This window comes from Coptis chinensis, chromosome 6 (assembly GCF_015680905.1).
Source record: "Coptis chinensis isolate HL-2020 chromosome 6, ASM1568090v1, whole genome shotgun sequence".
NCBI lineage: Eukaryota > Viridiplantae > Streptophyta > Magnoliopsida > Ranunculales > Ranunculaceae > Coptis > Coptis chinensis.
In genome coordinates this window covers 48,062,317-48,084,307 of record NC_141461.1, presented here as the reverse complement: position 1 = coordinate 48,084,307, position 21,991 = coordinate 48,062,317, and the positions used below count along the sequence as shown (strand labels likewise).

Here is a 21,991-nt window from a genome sequence, read left to right as displayed (position 1 = left end):
GAACCCCCATGGTACTTTAACTCAGTAGGAAGAGGTTTAAGCTCAGGAGTGGGTAGGTGTGTCTCTGGAGGTTATTCCTCCTCAACAATGCAAATTTGTTCAGGAATGAGTTCTTCAAACTCAGGAGCTAGATCTACTAAGGGATCATGGATAGGAGTATACTCTAAAAGGGCATGTACTTCCTGGATGTAGGAATCATCACTGGAGTCAGTACTGCCAAAAGAAAGGAATTGGTGCATTTGGTTTTCTAGAAACATTTTGTTAAAATAGTCTTGAGAAAGCCTCTCCATCATGCTAACTTCTCCATCGATAGTCGAGCCTGGTGTCTATTGCATCATCTTAAAAATATTTACCTCAATAGTAAGGTTTCCAAAGGAAATGGACATCGAACCATCACGACAATTAAATAGGGTGTTGGCAGTTGCCAAGAAGGGTCGCCCTAAGATGATAGGAACAGAGTCATGAGCGACTTCTGTGTTGAGAATCACGAAGTCGGCTGGATAATAGAAGTTTTGTACTTTAACAATAATGTTTTCAACTACCGCCCTTGGGATACTTAATAGAGCAATTGGCTAACTGCAAAGTCATTTTGGTTGGTTTTAGTTCATGTATACCTAATTGTTTATAAAGGTAAAATGGGAGTAAGTTAACATTCGCCACCAGGTCCAGAAGAGCAGTTGTAGTGAAAGTATCGCCTAAGGTGCATTGTATAGTAGGACGACCAGGGTCTTTGTACTTAATGATTCCGTTAACTGTTTGGTTAAAAAGGCTTCCTTAGGTATGTTTGTTTTCCTCTTTGTGGTGCACAAATCTTTAAGAAACTTAGCGTGTTTTGAAAACCTCCCTAGTCTCACCAAAATATATTATCGTCTTTCTTTATCATGGCTAGTCTCTGGGGAAACGGGGGTTTTTCCCTATATTTAGCATAAGGGTCAATAGGAGTATTGCCCTTTTCTTTTACTTTTGCTGATTTTCTCTAAGGTTAAGGTTTAACTGGTACTTCTACAGTTGTAAGATCTTTAGTTTCAACTATGGTATCTAGTAAGGTTCGATTATCTTTTTCAGTTTGTGGTGAATCATAAGGCATAATCACTTTGTTGTCAACCATTTTCCCTGAACGAAGAGTAGTTACGACCTTTAATTCACCCTGGATTGGATTTTCATTACTAGGATTACCGGTTAGTTCGTAGGTTGTGTTTGTTGATTTTGGATTAGGTACGGGTTAACCTGGAAACACGCCTTTTTGTTAGGTCTTTTCTTGGGCTAACTGTTGGATGGATTGTTGAATGGATAGTAATATCTATTGTTGAGCTTGCATGTAGGCATCAAATCTATCAGGTTAGGAAAGTTGAGCGGCCACGGGTTGTGTAACTGGAACTATTTCACATTGATTATTAATTGGTGGATTATGATAATTGTTATTTACTGGGATGATACTTCTATTAGTATTATAGTTACCTTGCCCTTGTCTTTGCCTTGGTTGAAATTGGTTGTAGCTATTGGTGGGTCTAACATTTTGATTACTAAAACCTAGAGGTGCAGCTTGGTGGTGATTATTTCGTCAACTAAAATTGGGATTTTGTCTCCAAGGTACGTTAGGGATATTAAAAGCGTAGATATCTTCTGGTTGTGGTGGTGGATGTTCATAGGCAATGGGATAATAAAAATTGGAATGCTCAAGACTAAAACAGAAATTACAACGAGGAGAGTTGATGTTCATGACTGGAGTGGGTTTTGCTTCTTGTTTATGTACAGAGAGGGCATCGACCTTTCAAGTGAGGGATTAAATTAAAGTTCTAAGTTTAGGATCTGGTTTAACCTCAAACATACTGGCTACCTTAGCTATAGATGAAGAAGGGGTGGAGCAAGAGTAATCGTTACCTCCCCAGTTGTGGCTTTTCTTGGATTGATTATCTTAGAAGTTATAAGCATATGTGGCTAATTTACTTTGGAAATTACCTCAATTCATGATATTTAAAGTCTCCTTATGTTGTTGAGATAGCCCTTTGAAAAAGGCACGAACTAGTGTCTTTTCCAAGGTTATGATAGGGACACTCTACTAGAAGATCGGTGAAATGATTCCAAGCCTCAGAAAAAGATTCATGAGGCTTTTGGCGAGAATTGTTCCATAAATAATTCAACTAGTTTTTCCCATATGTCGACAAGGTTCGGCTTTTGTGTTGTTAGCCAAATTGCCGCTTTGTCAGCAAGGGTGAAAGGAAACACACTAAGCTTTATTTGTTCATGTCTTATGTTAGGATGATGAAATGTAGTAAGAACTTGTTGTTTCCTACGTAAGTGTTGATAAGACTTCTCATGGTCTAAACCATGGAAAACTGGTAGTAGATTAAATATATTAGGGGGGATTCTAAAATCTCCCGTTGTATTTGTAAGAATGATGCAAGACTTAGGTCCATCGTTCAAAGCCTTGTAAAAGTCAGAGAGGGTCCTCTATGCTATTTTTTCACCCATTGCTACAAATGTAGTGGTGGTGGGTGTGTTGTTTTGTGAATTTCTAGATAGGCGATTGTTTTTGCGTCTAGGATAAACTAATACGGCAGGTTTATGCGCACCAGATCTTAATCTCATACAAAATTTAAGTCTAATATGCAATAAACCTAATAAGCATGAAAAAATAGCTTGATTATTACTAGAAATATAATCCCCCAGTAGATTTGAGGATGTAAAGAGGTGTTACCTGGAGCGACCTTGCTACGCGTATAAATAACGCCTTCAATAACCTTGAAGCACGTCTATTGTTGCTATAACACTTATACGAGTACTGGTCTAGGTCCACGGGGTGGATTGTGAAGTCCTCTAAAAAGTTCAACTTGATCAGTATTACCTAGAGGGCGGGCGCGCTCTGAAATAGGCTAAAATGGCGTGGGGCGTGCTGTGTACTATTCGTATGAGGGTATGTCTTTTTACTATAGGCTTGGATGTCAGGCCTATGGTCGGATGGTGAAATGGGCTTTGGTAGTGGGTGGGCTTACTAATTTTACTACTAAAAACTTTTCAAACTAACGGGCAGGCCACTTAAGAATTGAGGGAGGTTATTCGTGCGTGCATGTTCCTTAATTAGATAACCCTGATTTTTTAAGTTTTCTAGACACCGTATAGTATGAAAAATTTATTATATAATAGTGTAGTTGGTGGGCATACTAGTATTCTATTCGTGAGGTAATATTGCACTTAATGTAAAAAATTGAAATTATTCTACTGGAACTAGGGGACAGATAGGCATGAGGAGCACGGGAGCACGCCATCTGAGCAAAATGAGAGGCCTTGGCGTGCTCTCAAGTAAGTAGAGAAGTGTGAATTTTTTCCAGTAAGGTCACTATGGTGCAAGGAGTTGGATTCTCAACTCGTATGCACTCAGACAATAACAAAAAAATTTCGAAAAAATATGAACAATAAAAACAGTGTTTTGTTTTGAAAAACAGTGAATAGTTTTGTGTATTCTAAACATGCGATACGGAAGCGAATAAGATGGCCAGCGGCGCCATTTGATAAGAATTGAATTTGATTGTGTGAGGTAATATTTTATTCATGCTATTATCAATGTTCATACTCTCTAAACATGTTGATAGCTAGAGAGTAATCGTGTTCGATCCACTCTTGTTTCTTACGTACTTAAATACGAATCTAGACTAAACTAAACTATTCACTAATGATGAGAGTAATATTGTATGATAAAAAAAATAAATTAAAGATATTAAAACAGTGATTTAATGATGAGAAAAATATATAGAGAGAGGTAATCCACCATGCGATTCGATTGACTATTAGTTTAGTCATCGAATTGGTTGTTTGATCCCTAGTGAACACCAAGTTATCTCTAATCATGGCTTCACTAGCATGATAGATTAGCACCCCCACAAATCCTTTTGATGGGGTTTCTAATCTCTAGTTCATCATTATGAGGTTTATCTCTAAACCACACAACAATGAACTTAAAACGCATATTTAAATAACAACTAATTAACTAGCAATCATCTTCACATGGCTTCATAAAACCCCCTCTATTAGAAGTTTAGTCTTGTGTCATCGGATTAATTAAACTAGAATAATAAACTAAATACTTTAAAAGTAAAGAGAAGAGAAGAATTGAATAAACTAAACTTTATTGATGGGTTTAATGGAGGCTGCACTACAAAACTAATTAACTAAAACTATTCTAAACTATTCTAAAGTAGGTTATGATATCTTTCTTAGGGCATCTCCAATGGAGAGTGTAAAAATCCACCTCCACATAGGTGCCATTAAGATTATACACTCTATCTACCTCCCAAGTAAATAAGGTCTATATTTACACCTTGTGGCTCTTCCAATGGTAGGTGGAAGAAAATGTGTAAAAACAGATAGTGACGGACTTAAATTGTTGTTGTTTATTAAAAATAAAGAAGAGTAACAAACTTGGCCTATCACAATGCTATTAAATAATTGTTGAAACATGTGTTTAAGTGACGCCTGTGACTTCCATTTTCACTTAAACCCATAGCGACGGACCAGATCTGTGGCAAAACTATTAAATAATCTTGTGATGTGATTTCAAGTGCCGTCCGAATTTTTTTTCTTTGGGATGTGTGTTGGAGTGTCGCCCAGGCTATTTTATCAACTAATAGAGGGGGTGGGGAATAATAGCAGGATGGGGAATTCCCCACCCCCTCTATCAACTGATAGGCTATTATTACCTACGGTTTAGCACCCCCATTGGATAGAGTTTTTTTAACGCTTGGGGTGTTGATAAGATATAATTTAAATTGATTGATGAACAGTAGATTAGAGATGCTTGAATAGTAAATAAAGCTTCTCAAAACAATATATAATATACTTTCAATATCGTAGAAATAAAGAGGAGTAGTCGTGTTCACCAAACTCTAGTTGTACACTACTTGGATGCGAGTTTAGATTAGAAGTACGCTTCACTAATGAGAGTCAAAACATTAGATATGATATGAAAACAGCGAATTTAAATTGACAAGAGAAGATATTATAAGGGGTTTAATCCACCATGCGATTCGATTGACTATTAGTTAGTATCAAATCGCTTGTTTTGGTCCCTAGTGAACACCAAATTCCCTCGGATCAAGGCTTCACTAGCATGAGAGTTTAGTTCCACCACAAATCTCTTTGGTGGTGGTTCTAAACTCTAGATCCCCATTATGAGTTCTATCTCTAGTTACTCATAACGAAGAACTTGAAGTTCTTATTTGCAAAACAATAATACTAATGGTTAATCATCCTCACATGGCTTCATAAATCTCCTCTAATGGAGGTTTAGCCTTGTACCATTGGAATCATATTAAATAAATAAACTAAAGACATAATTGAAAAGACAAATTAATTGAAGAACTAAAGTTTTTATTGATGGGAATTAATGGTAGCTACAACCTAACATTATTCTAACCTTAAAGAAAGTAAAACTAATTAAGAACTAAACTAAACTAATTATTAACTAAGGGAAAAAAATATATGAAGTGTTGATAGAGATTTAACCAACCTAAATTAACAGGCTAATTTAATCCTATTTTATAATTCTAATACTTGCAAGCGCACGAGGTCTATTATAGTAGGTGTGCAAATACGAGGTCAATCCCACAGAGAATGCGTGTTGGGTACAATTGAATATTAAAATATTACTTAACCTAATCCGAACTATATTGGTTTGTAGGAATAGTAATTATTAACTAAAGCTAGTTAAACTATGGAAATAATAAAACTTATATTAAAACTATTAATGGAGAGAATACTAAGGCACTCGGATCCACCCTTGACCATTGTAGATTATCTTAGTTCAACTAATTTAAAGTTCTCTTTTAATTACGAGTAGCACAAGGGAAAGGTAACCTTAACTTTCTCGAAGATGTGAACGTTGAGCTCTTAAATAAATATAGATATTGGTTTGATTAAATTCCAGAAAACAAGAATATAAACTCCTAGCAAAAATTGTCTTCTTACAGCACGACTTCTCACAAGTTTACGTAAACAATAAAATCAATGCTTTGATAAGAACAGAATATTTATCGAACGATTAAGTAGTCAAGTCGTGAACTTTTAACATGCAAGATATAATCAATGAAAGTATTCTACTAATATCAGAGAAATCAATCAATTATTCATTAAGTTGGAGAACAATAAACTCTTTAAACAGTAAAAACCTACGCAAGTCTAGGGCTTCATCTAAGCCCTAGCTTGGAACTTAGCTAAACATAATCATAAGTAAACATAAACTAGAGGAAGGGATAGATGGACTCATGTAAATAGTGGGTTCGGTTCTTCCTTTCTTCCAATTTCTATCTTCTTCTCTTACTCTTGCGCTGTTCCACTATTTCGACCCCCTAAGATATAACATGTTCAAGCATGTGATCTCTCTCCAGTTCTCTTACTCTCGAGCTCTCTCTACTGTTTCTCTCTTTTTTTCTTTCTTAGTTTTATGTTCTGCGTTCTGGAGAGCTCCTTTCTTCCTTTGTCTTCCTTGTTTATATAGGGATGGATTAGGGCGTACAAGCCTTGGGATTGCTTTAGAAAGCTTCCTTTTTGGGTTTTAATCACTTTTGGAATTATCCAAATCGAGTTCAAGCAGTAAGTTCTGCGAAGGGTCTGGAAAAACACTATAGTTCTGCGAAATCTACAAGAGGGGGCGTGCGCGCTCTCGAACAGGCCATTTAGGGGGCGTGCACGCTCTGATCTCTTGACACCAATACTTTTGGCTTCTTACAACAACTTTAGAATGTCATACACATGTTATTTCATATCTTGTTTTGTGTATTCTCTCTGTAATGAATAAGTGGGGATCTTACAACCTTATAAAGTCCCCAGTCTAAGCCCGTTTCGTCATCTTCGTGTTGATTTCTGTAAAACCAATGAAATAGACTAATCAAAGGAATATATAAAAATTAACTAGATAATATAATATACATGTGGGCATAAATGTGAAGCATTTATGTTCTTATCAAATATCCCCAAGTTTACCTTTTGCTAGTCCTCCAGCAAAACTAAATCCAAACTAATAACAAAAACAAAAATCCTAACTCACTTTCGTAGGAATCACGGTTACATTTAGCATGTGTAACAAGTCTTTTAAACCCCTAGGTTTACCCTAGTGGACGAGTTTAGTCTCGTGAGAGTTTTCAGAGAAGATACTCACAAACTTCATCTATACTACATCAACTAAGAAATAAAAGTAGTGTCTCCTTAATGTAATCTCAGGTATCCATACATCTCATTAGCCATGAATAAAGAACAACCCTTTTAAAACCTAAATTAATACATGCATAATAATTAAATCATCTAAAAATAAACATATATGCAATGAACTATACTATGAAATGCAAAGGCAGATCCGTTTCTGAAACTTTTGGAATAACGTCCTTAAGTAGGTTATCACAAGGAATGTGTCAAGACACATAACACTCTGATTTTTCCACTCAAGTTTGCTAACTCCAATGTGAAGTGGGCACATGTTTCCTCACAATCTCAATGACATCAAAGGGAGTCGAGGTCGATCAAACACATCTGCCACTTACTATCACACCAACCTATTCCTAATTAAGCTAGAGGTCTTTATTAGGTGTTATGTATGGCTTAGGTGATGGTTTAAGAATAAATGGAATGGATAAACAAAATAGACAAGTCTGAGAAAATAAGGTCTTCAAAATATGTCACTAGAGAAAGCCTTGTTCATTCTTTGCTTCTACACTTTGTTTCTATCTTTGGCCCTTTTGTTTTAACTTTTGACTCATTCGATTATGTTTTTAGAGTTATAAACTTTTTTTTTTCTATTTATTTTTTTTTCTTTTATTTGGATGGAAACTTTCTTTTCTTTTTCTTATTTTTCTTTTGAAGCAACTAACAAATTCTTAATTTTCCACAGGTCTTTCTCTTTTCTTTCTTCATTTCATCCTATTTCTCAGACTCATTCAAGATGGGTAGGCTAATTTTTGTTCTTTTATTTATTTATTTATTTATATAGGGTAAGGAATTTGTGGTTTATGAAAAGGTTAAAGAAAGACTCAGTAGAGCGACTAGCGGAAAAAATATTCTTTAGGTTAGAATTTCTGGTTATATCGATCCAAAGAGGGCCTAAATTCTCACTTAGGATATAGTATGGTGATCAAGCAAGTGAACGTGTGATTTCTCTACTCGGAATTTACTACTCCTTTGTGTCAGCACTTAGATATCAACTCATATGAGGCTCTTAGGTTAGATTCTCACTAGATATGTAAAATTAAGCACTCTAGCCTAGGTCTCAAAAAAATACTGCCAAAATACAATCATGATGTTCATGCAAGACATTTATGAAAAGATGCAATGACTACTATCTACATATTAACGTAAGTTTCTAATAACTACTCTTAATTCTAATGCTAAATTGAGACTTCTAGACTATAATCATCACCCAAAAGGAAACAATACCACTATCCCTAAGTGTATAGTATACACATTTATTATTTTTCGCTAAACAAAATATTTTGTTCCCATCCCCAAACTTATTTTAGACATTGTCCTCAATGTTGACATAGATGTGCAAATGAAAAAGATAACAACATGGACAAGTAAAGATAAAGGAAAGAGATTACGAATAGCTCTATGAACGAAAAATAAAGCTCAAGTCACCTGTAGAAATTAGTACCTTACCAAAGATATAACAATGATAATATATATAAGGAACCAAATTACTACAACGACTAATATGTGTCACATATCTCATTCCATAGAGTTACACGTCTTCAAAAAGACAGAGAAAATGTGCTAAAGTGGAATGCATGAGATATGTGTACATAAGACTCAACAAAAATAAAAACATGGGTTGCCTCCCACAAGCGCTATAGTTAATGTCTCTAGCAGACGAATGCGTCATATATCCAATTTGTGAATTAGCATTATCATATGAATGCATGCAATGCCTTGTAGATAATCAAATATTCCAATCTTAAGCAAAAGATCATATGAAGTTCAATCTAAACATTGTCACCCCTAAACTTACGCAAAACAACACTTACACATACCATGTATCACCTAAAAAGATATGCAAATGCAATAAACAGTAAGTGAACATGAGACAATGCATCTAACAAATGGTTATAATGTCATCAGATTTTTGCAATTTAGATAACACTTTCAAATCATCTTTTCTTACCCCTAAACAGCATGGACCTTAGCTAAATGGTATCTAGGTTGTGTATGTTTATATTTAACTCCCATTTTCTTATCATGATTTCTAGGCAAATTATAATCATATCTCATAGATCTATTAGATAGACTAGATATAACAACATCATTAGCATGGTTATAAGATGGAGCACATGATTATGGAACCTGGTTTTAAAATGATACCGGGATGTCATGACTAGTAGATTTACGCCAAACCTGAACATTGTTTTTCCGAACATGACAATGATGCTTAATATGACCTACACCTCCACAATAATTACAAATAATAGGTTGTCTAGGGTGGTCAACATAGGAGGTGGAAGGGGTATTAGTTGGTATGCACCCTGTTCTAAAGAAGATGAAACTGACTTAGAGCACATAACAAGATTATCACAAACACTTAGACACTCCTCAATACTCACAGTTTCAATATCATTTTGAGTTTCCTTAATAATACCAAACTCACATTTCAAAGAATAATTCTTATCCCAAAGAGATTCATTCTTTGCATGTAACTTGTTAGCAATACACATAGTCTCATTAGCGTGAGAACTCAAAACAATATTTTCACTTTCAAGAGTGATTATCCTATCATACAACTTGTCATTTTCCTCAAGTAATTCTTGATTTTTCCTTAAAAGTACAAGATACATCTCTTGAAAATTATCATTTGAATCACTCAACAAACTATTATTGCTATTACTTAGACTAAGAGTGCAATTATTAGAAAGATGATCATTAGAAATAGGACATGAAGAAATAACATCAAGAGTATCCCTAAAAAAAAGTCCTGAGATATTGGATTCACTACCTCTCTTAGTTCCTCATCATCACTATCATTAAAGTGGTTTGGACGAACATTTAAATACGCAGCAGAATCAGACCAAAAACCATCATCAGCGTCATCACTATTACTTAAGAGTTGATTATTAGTCTTAACCAAATTAAGCTCATGTAAATTGTCCGACTCCCAGGTTGGTCGCTTATGTTAAAAACATTGGGCTCTACCTGGTTTTGGAGTTCTCTCTTATTATTTTCCTCTATAGATTTTACTAACTGATCGACATGAGTAAGTAGTTGGGTTGCCTCATAGGTAGCTAGTGCCTCTCTCTGGTCCTCTTGCATTTTCAATAAACTTTGCATGCTCAATGTATTTTGCTACATTTGAGCAAGAAAGTGTGCTAAAGAAGATGGTTGTGTAGAAGGACTGTATGTGTTATAACTCCATATGTTTTTTTTTAAATTTTTTTTTAAAGAATCTAAATACGACAATCCACACAAAAAATATCAAACAAATATATCAATTCCAATTTAAAAATAATATGTTTTAATATTGTTGTTCCTAAACCCAAATAACAAGATTCCCAGTTCTTGTGCAAAAGCACCGTCACTCGATCCACGTGTTAAAAAGGTTTTCCTAATGAGCGGGCTTAACCTGTCCTAATGCAAAATGCTTAGGGCTGGTCAAGGTGAACTATCCTTCCTAAATACAAGAAAAACAAAACGAAAACAAAACACAAGATGCAAACCAATTCAACCTCACAAGTCTGAAGTGTACCTCCCTTTTTCACTATGGCCTGTAGCACTGGAACAATGTACGAGAAAATTTCTGGGTTCTACACAGCAATTGGAAGTAGCTTACAAACAATTAGATTCCTCATTATAAAAGTCAAGGCGAGGGCGCACTCATAAAACACTGGAATAGAGCGTGTGTGCGCTCTTTGCAAGGCAAAATAGGGCGCAAGCGCGCTCTAAGTTTCTCACAGGTAGACCTAATTTTTTTAGAGAGGTTCCTACAAATGTCATGAACTTATTAATGTGGTCGTATGTAGAAAAAAATTAAATAGACACTTGAACTATAAATTAACAAAAACTACGGCTAAATAAAAAACGAAAAATAACGAATTACGTAAAGTAAGACTTTAAAACTCAATTATACCACTGCAATCCCCTGCAGCGGCGCCAAAAACTTGATAGAGATTTAACCAACCTAAATTAATAGGCTAATTTAATCCTATTTTATAATACTAATACTCGCAAGCACACGAGGTCTATTGTAGTAGGTGTGCAAATATGATGTCGATCCCACAGAGAATGCGTGTTGGGTAAAATTGATTATTAAAATGCTACTTAACCTAATCCGAACTTTATTAGTTTGTAGAAATAGTAATTATTAACTAAAGCTAGTTAAACTATGGAAATAATAAAACTTATATTAAAACTATTAATGGACAAAATACTAAGGCACTCGGATCCACCCTAGACCATTGTAGATTATCTTAGTTCAACTAATTTAAAGTTCTCTTTTAATTACGAGTAGCACGAGGGAAATGTAACCCTAGCTTTCTCAAAGATGTGAACGTTGAGCTCTTAAATAAATCTAGATATTGATTTGATTGAATTTCAGCAAACGAGAATATAAACTCCTAGCAAAAATCGTCTTCTTACAACACGACTGCTCACAAGTTTACGTAAACGATAAAATTAATGCTTTGATAAGAATGGAATATTTATCTAACGATTAACTAGTCAAGTCATGAAATTTTAACATGCAAGATATAATCAATTAAAGTATTATACTAATATTAGAGAAATCAATCAATTATTCATTAAGTTGGAGAACAATAAACTCTTTAAACAGTAAAAGCCTATGCGAGTCTAGGGCTTCATCTAAGCCCTAGCTTGGAACTTAGCTAAACATAATCCTAAGTAAACATAAACTAGAAGAAGGGATAGATGGACTCATGTAAATAGTGGGTTCGGTTCTTCCTTTCTTCTAGTTTCTGTCTTCTTCTTTTGCTCCTGCGTTGTTCCACTATTTCAACCCCCTAAGATATAACCTGTTCAAGCATGCGGTCTCTCTCCAGTTCTCTCCTTCTCTCACTCTCGAGCTCTCTCTACTGTTTCTCTCTTTTTCTCTTTCTTACTTTTATGTTATACATTATGGAGGGCCCCTTTCTTCCTTTGTCTTCCTTGTTTTTATAGGAATGGATTAGGGCGTACAAGCTGATAATAGTAAAAACAAGATTTTTACCTAATCTTAACTAATTATGCTAGGAATAAGTAAAATCATGAATTTGCTCTAGTTGTTTATCAAAGTTCTACTCTCAATTATCATGCAATAACAGGAGTCAGAATTTGTTCCACTCCTAATTTCTTAGACGTAATAATTTCTCTAAATTAAACAATCCTACAATATCAATGAGAGCAATAATTTAATTATACTAATATGATTAAATTTACTAATTTAGATATTCTAACTTATACTATGATAATTTAATACTAAGTTGTGAATAAGAATAAATTAAGGGGATTTGATTCAACCTTGATTATTTCTTAATATGCTAGCATAGATTTGTTGTAATCCTAATCTTTATGTTTTCACATAAAGGTTAGGTATTTTTAATCCCTAATTATTCATGATAATCTCTACCAACTAATAATTAGCATGTGAGGCAATTTAAACCCATTCTCATAGTGAATTAACTACCTTCTAAAGTGGACTAGATTACTATAACTATTCTACACTAACACATCAAGTCTTCATCAAAGCTTCAATCAAACCCCTCTAATGGAGGTTTAGCTATGATTCATTAGACTATCATAATTAAAAGAATAAGAATAAGACATAGTGAAGAACTACTTTATTAAAGATAACTTGAATTGAATTAATGGTGGCTAGGCTAATAAAACAATAACTATGGTTTAAAACTAAAGAAAACTAATGATAGAAAGCTTAATTAACTAAGGGGTTCTTATTCTAAGTAATAGGGAGAGAGTTTAGAGTTTTGCCTTAGTACTCTTTATATATGAGAGGGATAGGTTTACAATTTTGTGCATGAGTTTTGGAGCTATATTTTGGGCCATTAAATCAAGCCCAAATCTTAATTACTTAAGTCCAAAAAGGGTTTCACTGTTGGAAATTACTCCAACAACATTTTTGTTCACTTCACTCCTCTTATTAGATCAAAGCCTAGACCATTAGGAAGCGCTTTCTGAGCCGGTCGTTTTGACATATAGTAGGCCCAATTCCAAGGTCTGAGTCCAAAGATACAGCCTGAAAATTCTGTTGACTTTTATACTCTATTTCTGCCCGCGTTGACTTTGACTTTTCAGCTTTGACTAGGCTTTAAAATGGCTTTTTGTCCTTGAAACTTGGGCTTTAATCATAGAACTTCTTAGCTACCAACCTTTGCTCCTTTCTCTTGCAAAAGTGACATATTTCTTCACATATTTAACTCCAATACCTGAAATATACAAAAGCAAGTAAATAGTACTAACTCTTAATTATTATACACATAATTGGTCTAAATGTAATATTATTAAGGGGTTAAAACTACAGTTTTGGGCTCTTATCAAACCACCCCCAAACAGCATTTTGCTTGTCCTCAAGCAAATATGAAAAATTAAAATAAGTGACCAAAAATAGAGTTTCAACTAATCTCGTTTCGCTGAGTGCGATTGCATTGACCATATGCAATAAGGCTTAAAACCACTAAGAAATCCCTATTTGACAAGTTATAGCCTCGTGAGAGTTTTCTAGAGAAGGTACTCACAAACTTCATTTATACTATAACGACTTGAGAAATAAAATTACTATTTCCTTATTTATTCTCAGATATCTATACATCTCATTAGCAATGAATACAGAATAATCAATTCGAAATCTAAGCTAATACGTGCATAATAATCAATCATCTACGGATAAACATATATATAATGAACTATACTATGAAATGCAATAACAGGTCTATTTCTAAAACTTTGGAATAACGTCCTTAAGTAGGTCCTCACAAATATGTCAAGACAAAAACACTCTGATTTTTCCACTCAAGTTTTGCTCGCTCCAGTGCGCAGTGGGCACACTTTACCTTACAAACTCAATGACGTACAAGGAAGCCAAAGTCGATCAAACACATCTGCCACTTACTATCACACTAACATATTCCTAATTGAGCTAGAGGTCTTTATTAGGTGTTGCGGGGATTAGGTGATGGTTTAAGAATGAAGAAAATGGATATTAAAAAAGAACAAGTCTGAGATAATAGAGTCTTCAAAATATGTAACTAGAGAAAACCTTGTTCTTACTTTGCTTCTACACTTTGTTTCCATCCTTAGCCATTTTTTCTTTTTCTTTTTCTTTTGGCTTTTGACTCATTTGATTATGTTTTTTTTTTTGGAGTTCTAACTTTTTATTTTATTTATTTGTTTTTTTTCTTTTCTTTGGATGGAAATTTTCTTTTCTTTTCTTATTTGAAGCAACTAACAAATTCTTGGTTTTCCACATGTATTTCTCTTTTCTTTTCTTCATTTCATCCTACTTCTCAGACTCATTCAAAAATGGGTAGGCTGATTTTTATTTTTGTTTTGTTTTTTATAAAAGGGTCAAGGATTTGTGGTTTATGAAAAGGCTAAAGAAAGGCGCAGAGGGGCGACTAGTGGAAAATAATTTCATATATGTTTGAATTTCTGGCTATATCGATCCAAAAAGGGCCTAAATTCTCGCTTAGGATATGATATAGTGATCAAGCAAGTGGATGCGTGATTTCTCTATTCGGAATTTACTTCTCCCTTGTGTTATTACTCAAATATTTCACTCATAAGGCTTTTAGGCTATATTCTCACAGGATTTGTAGAATAAGTACTCTAGCCTAGATTTCAGAAACTTACTTCCAATACAAATATAGATGCTCATGCAATATATTTATGGAAATATGCAATGAGTATTACCTACATATTAGCCTAAATTTCTAAAAACTATTCTAGTTTAAGAGCTAACGTGAAACTTTTAGACTAATATCGTCATGGAGAAATAAATAATACCAATATTCCTAAGTGAATAGTATAAATACTTATTTTTTTTTATATTGTTTAATTTTTTACTAGAAAACAAGTGCATATTATATATAGAAACACGCGATTGCATTGACCATATGTAATAAGGCCTTAAACCACTAGGAATTTCCTAGCGGACGAGTTATAGCCTCGTGAGAGTTGTCTAGATAAGGTATTCACAAACTTCATTTATACAACAGACTAAGAGATAAAAATAAAATTTCCTAATTAATCTCAGATATCTATACATCTTTATAACAATATAATAAGAACAATGTTTTTGAAATCTAAGCTAATACACGCATAATAATCAAATCATCTAAAAATATACATGCATGCTATGAACTATGTTATGAAATGCAATGGCATGTCCGTTTCTGAAACTTCTGGAATATCGCCCTTGAGTAGGTCCTCAAAATTTGTTAAGACAAAAATACTTTGATTTTCCACTCAAGTTAGCTCACTCCAGTGTGCAGTGGGCACACGTTTCCTATAACAACCCTATTTTTTATTCTCATTTTTTTTTTTTAAATATATATAAAGTTAAATAATAATAAAAAGAAATGATAAAGATAAAGATAAAGATAGAAACATAAAAATGTGGGAAGTGGGATGAGTAGTTGCTAGAAATAAGGGATGGGTGGGTTTCAGGTGTTTTGGATTTTGTCGAACCCTATTATTTACTTTAAAAAAATGGGTGGGGGATAACCAAAATGAAATAGAAAGAAACAAAAATAGGGAAAAGAGAAGGAGTGTTTACTGCTTGAAAGTGCTTGAGTAAGAGAGACATAGATAAAGGTTGGAGGAAGAATGAAGAAGCTAAGGAGTATCGGCGCGACATCATTTTTCAGTTTTCTTTAATAGATACGATCTCTAGTTTTGTGATATTGTTGAGTAGATCTAGTTCCAAAATTTAATTTTTGTAGAGAAAAAGAAGTTTTTTTTTCTCACTTTGGCAAACAGGTTGTTAGGCGCGCACACGCTTGAACTATGCCTGGCTGCGCGCCCGCGCTCCACCGTTTTCACTTAGACTTCCATCTTTTTCGAAAATAGTATAAATATAAGTTTTTTTTTCTAAAAACTTAACCTAACCAATACTAGAATAGAGAGAAAGATTGAGAGTATGTGTTTATTCTTTGTGAGTGAATTGAGAGCTTTTGTAATCTGTTACTCTATGCATCTAGTAAAGTTTGGAACTCGCCGTGTGGATTAGGCACATTATCGAACCACGTTATATCCATGTCTTGTGGTTTATTCTCTTTTACATTAATTTCTTTACTTTATATGTTTGTTATTTGATATTGAGAAATGTTGGGATAGTACTTAGAGGGTGTTGAAGTCTTGTCTAGTAAGAAGGATCAATCGTTGTGTAGGGTTGATCTATTTGTAGTGGATAGCATTGTTTCCGCTGTTAGTTATTCACAACAATTGACATTTTTTTTTCTAAAAACTTAACCGAACCAATACTAGAATAGAGAGAAAGATTGAGAGTGAGTGTTTATTCTTTGTGAGTGAATTGAGAGCTCTTGTAACCTATTACTCTGTACATCTAGTAAAACTTGGAACTCACCGTGTGGATTAGGCACATTGTCGAACCACGTTATATACATGTCTTGTGGTTTGTTCTCTTTTATATTAATTTCTTTACTTTATATGCTTGTTATTTGATATTGAGAAGTGTTGGGATAGTAGTTGGAGGGCGTTGAAGTCTTGTCTAGTAAGAAAGATCAATCATTGTGTAGGGTTGATCTATTTGTAGTGGATAACATTGTATTGGCTGTTAGTTATTTACAACGATTGGTATCAGAGCCAGGTTTACAACCTAGGATTTTGAGTTTTGGTGAAGAACCATAGTGCTCAAAATTTGTGTAGACAAGGTGTTTGATAAAATTCCCAAGTGATTTTTTTTTTTTTTGGGTTGTTGTGTGTTACTTGAAAATTGGCTCCCAAGATATCAACTGCTAGGTTTGAAGTAGAAAAATTTAATGGGAAGAATAACTTTGGGATTTGGCAAGTCCAAGTAAAGGACATCCTCATCCAACAAGGTTTGTACAAGGCTTTAAAGGGGATTAAATCAAAGGCGGCGAATGTAAGTGATGATGATTGGGCAGAGTTCGATCTACATGCTTGTTCATCAATCTAGTTGTGTCTTGCAAATGAGGTTATATATAATGTGATGGGAGAAAATACCGCTGCCGGTATTTGGCTCAAGCTAGAATCTATGTATATGACCAAGAGCATGACGAACAAGATGTACCTTAATAAGTGTCTTTATTGGTACATGATGGTGGATGGTTCAACAATGCAAGAGCATGTTAGTGAGTTCCATCGACGCTTAGTGGATTATTTGAATGTTGGCATGGAGATGGATGATGAGGATCAAGCGGCATGTTTAATATTCTCTTTGCCCGAGAGCTATGAACACCTAATGACTACTTTTATGAACAGAGAAGATGTTGATCTTGACGAAGTTCAAAGTGTTCTTCTTTCTTATGAGTTGATGAAGAAGACACAAGTTGAAAATAATATTGATGCAGGTTAGGGGCTAGTGGCAAGAGGAAGGTCGTATGAAAGGGCCTCTACAAGTAATGAGAGGTCTAGGTTCAAATCAAAGAAGTCATTAAAATATGTGAAGTGCTACCATTATGAAGAAAAGGGACATTATGCAAGTAATTGTCCTCACCCGAAGAAAGATAACAAGAACAATGGTAAGAAGAAATGTAAGACTAAAGTTGAGGCAAGTTTTGCTTCAGGCTCTGAAAGGGACGATGTAAGTCTCTGTGTGTCCACACAAGACTATATGGCCGAAAGGTGGATTCTTGATACTGGGTGTTCCTACCATATATGCCCGAATAGAAAGTGGTTTACTTTTTATAAGAGCATTGATGGTGGTTCCATTTTGATGGGTAATGACGTTGCTTGTAAGACGGTAGGAATTGGAACTATACGGGTCAAGATGCATGATGGTGTAGTGAGGATTTTAACCGATGTGAGGCATGTTCCTGAGCTAAAGAAGAACCTTATTTCTCTTGGTACCTTGGATTCCAAAGGCCACAAGTGTGTGGGGGAAGGTGGAGTCCTAAAGATTGTTAGTGGCTTTTTAGTTGTTATGAAGGGTCAAAGATATGGAACCTTGTATACTTTGATGGGTAGTACGGTGCTAGGCGAGGTAGCAATGGGTGCATGTAGTGATGATTCTGAGTGCACTAAAATGTGGCATATGCATTTAGGGCATATGAGTGAAAATAGTTTGTCTGAGTAGTGCAAGCGAGGGTTCTTAAAAGACTTGAAAAAGCCAAGTATGGGGTTCTGTGAGCATTGTGTCTATGGGAAGCAGTGCAGAGTCAAGTTCAGTTCAAGCAAGCACACGATAACATGCATCCTTGATTATGTGCATACGGATGTTTGGGGACCCTCCAGAGTGGCTTCAAAAGGAGGTAATCGTTACTATGTCTCATTCATTGATGATCATACTCGCTATATGTGGGTGTATATGATAAAAATGAAAGATAAAGTATTTGAGATATTTAAGAAGTGGAAGGCAATGGTTGAAAATTACACAGATAGGAAGGTAAAGACACTCAGGTCTGACAATGGTACTCAGTATACCTATGGGCCTTTCCAAGAGTTTTGTACGTAACATGGAATTGCCAGACACTAGACAGTTTGAGGCACGCCTCAGCAGAATGGAATGGCAGAGAGGATCGCACTACACCATAATAGGATATTTGCAACACGCACCTTTTTTGATTTGCAACGCTTATTTAGCGTTAGTAAGTTTCCAACGTTAAATAAGCGTTGGCAATGTTGTAAAGCGTTGCTTTATTTGGGTGAATTTCTGGAATTAATTGCTAACGTTTAAAAAGCATTGGAGAAGTGTTACAAACTTAAAAATTTTGCGAAACGAAAAAAATCGAAATGTAAAACATAACTTTTTTTTTCTCTCCTCTCTCTCTCTCACCACCGCATTATTTTCGCACTCCTCAAAACCTAATTTTCAGATTCAGTAAACAGTCAATCAAAGAAAGAAGAAAAAGAAGAAGAAGAAGAAGAAAACAAGGAGTTTGGAAGTCCGTTTTGACACAATCCATTTCTTGCAGTTTGAGGTAATAATCTTTGATAATACCAAATATCAGTATTATCAAAAACATATACTAAATTTTGATACCAAATATCTTTAGGCTTCTTTAGGTCTGCTTACAAACAAGCCGTCCGGGACAATCTTTATTACCTTGCTTTGTCTCCATTTTGTAAAGAAGAATCCGAGAGATAGAGGGAAAGTCCGCATGCAGGAGGAACTAGCGGAAAGCTTTTAGGTTAGAATTTCATTTTAAAATTTAGTTTGTTTACAAATTGAATGCATTTTTGTCTTAATGACTTATGTAATGTGTTGTTATGTTGAGGCCACACCTTCGAGTCCGATTTGTTGGATCATCTGGCCATTAATTAGGACAAACAATCAAGCATATTAAGACACTATCAAAATCCAAGGTTTGAGTTTCTCTTATGCTATTTCACGAGATATTCTAATTTTGAGAATTATATTCAAACTTTACTATATCACTATATCAAAATTTTGAGAATTTTGAGGCAAACTATGGCCGATAGTAATTTGAAAATTCTAAATCTAAATCTAAATCTGAAAATTCAATCGATGGATCGAAATGCGATTGTGAAAAATAGTAAACTAGTTAAGAGTTTTTCAAAGGTTATCCCGGCTACTAGTTGTGGCCTTCCGGTTTTGATATGATAATTTCTCTCGTGGTGCTTTCGAATATGTAGATTAGGTTTGATTTGTTGGCATTTATTCTAGTATGTTATTTAGAATACTAGCGGAAATCAGTATATACCTTTGACTTGCTAGGCTTCTCTCCCCGATAACCTGTCTCTCTTAACAGTTTACGCTCACTTTTCTAGAATCTGCCAAGAAGAAAGGATTTGATCAGTCGGTGTTGGCATTACATTGCTTTACTTGAATTACAATGTGGTCCGCTCACTTAAATGAATATTATCTTCGATATTTCACTCTATATAAGACTGAGCAAGTATCACACTTGAACCACAAATGATAAGGCTTTCAATACCCATTCTTCTTCAATAAATCTCTACTAGCCTACTAGATAAGGCATAATCTTTTTTTATGCCTAAAGAGACTAAGAACATTCAAGATAAGATATGTACATACATCTAACGCCCCAATGCCAGTGAAGGAATAAAGGCGAGTAGGAGTAACAACCATGACATAATACCGCGTCGAATTACCAATAGCTGCTGTTTCCATCTGAAAAAATAGAAGATTAATGAACCATATGGATGAAAATAAAAACATTTTGAATACTTGAATATACCTGCAAATCCATGAATGCTTCCGGGAGTTCAGTTAGCTCAAATAAAAACTTGACATACTTCTCTTTCTTATCCTTCTCGTCAACAGCAATCTCATAGAGTTGGCCACTATCAGTGCCAAGAATAATTTCCCGTGTAGCAGCTAGAGTTGGTTCAAATAAGAGAAAGAAGATATCAATGTACACTCTAAGAGAACGCGTAACAAGTGAAGCGGTGAAGAATAATAATCCATTGCTACCTTCTGTTATTTGTTGCCTGTTCCAGGCTACTGCATTTATTACAAGACCTTTCAATTTATTTATAATACGAGGCTTGCTCCATTTAGCATGTGTATAGTATGTCTCAGCCTCGCCACTATATCTACCTACTAGCCTACTAGCCTAGTGCCCTGTTACTAGAAAGAGAATCCAAGCGGTATGTTTTGTTGTTTAAGGGTTATTATGTCCTCGATTTATAAATATTATATATGCATATGGGTTATTGTTTGATTTGATAAACTTTTCATTGAAATTGATAAGATAAAATTGCATTTCATAGAGCTTGATTAGGATGGTTAAGTTAAATAGTACTGACTGCAGTATGCCGTGATTACTTTGTTTGGAATTTACATACTGGGAAATGTGTATATGGTTTGTGTAGAGAGTATATATTTTCATTGAAAGCTATTTGATGCATCAGGGTCTCTTTTTTCAATAAAAGTGTCATGTAGTCATGTAGGGGAAGAAAATTTATTTTCAGATTATCTACATAACAAGTTAGAAACAGGTGAAGTAATTATATATGTAGCATTGTTGTTAGAAAATGAAGCATGCTAGGTTTACGGACTCTTTAAGTTTTTCATCGGTACACAATTTGACGTTGACTGAGTATTGATAGCTACTGTTGTTTGAAGTTTTCTTATGTTCAGTGGTGAGACCTTGGAAGAACAAATCGCCGCATGCCCAGATGGCATTGATCCAAATCATTGGGAACAGTTTGTACTATATGAGAACACTCCTGAAGTGATGGCAAGAAAAGCGAAGAATGGTGAGAATATAAAACTGAATGATTCTCGACATACACTTGGGGGATAATGTGATGCCAACATGTTGCATAAAATGGTAGGTGTCTTTCCATAAACTTTTAAATTTTGATCACGATATGCTAACAATTATTTACCAATGTACATGTAGAATAAACAAAATCCTGACAAGATACATGGACGGGTAGACAGTTGGAAAGCAAGACATGAACGTCGTAATGGAACTGTTTTGGAGAGTGCTCAAGCCCGTTATGTGAGTTTGCATTTCACTTGAGTTCCAACTATAATTTTGTTAAGTCTTTGGCATAGTATTTCCCTTTGTAAATGATGCACGGACTAGTGTGCAGGATGTTGTTAGTTCGTTACTTTGTTATTATAGACAATATTTTCTCGACTGATTTACCTTAAGTTTGTAGTAACTTGTTAGTTTTGAACCAATTTCCATGGAAAACACTATAGCAATTGGTGGAGGCTGCTCAAAAGAAAAGAAAAGAAAAAATGCAACTTCAAGTGGAGAGGGCAGTGCAACTCATCTTGATTTTGATAATGCCGAATTGACCGAAGTTTTAGGAGCGGACAAAAGGAATAGGACTCGTGGAATCAGCTCTAACCTCTCTACGAAGCAATTAAAAC

At 34.8% G+C, this 21,991-nt stretch overlaps 1 protein-coding gene across 1 annotated transcript; it reads right to left on the bottom strand.

The window, feature by feature from the left end:
• Window positions 1-71: 71 nt before the first annotated feature.
• On the bottom strand, window positions 72-21,276 carry LOC147493329 (vacuolar sorting protein 18-like). The gene is made up of 5 exons (XM_086567828.1): window positions 21,254-21,276; window positions 20,576-20,709; window positions 20,340-20,479; window positions 20,177-20,272; window positions 72-182 (listed from the first exon to the last, which is right to left on the bottom strand). The coding sequence occupies exons 1-5, from the start codon at window positions 21,274-21,276 to the stop codon at window positions 72-74; spliced, it is 504 nt and encodes a 167-aa protein (XP_086423954.1).
• Between the last annotated feature and the right edge of the window lie 715 nt (window positions 21,277-21,991).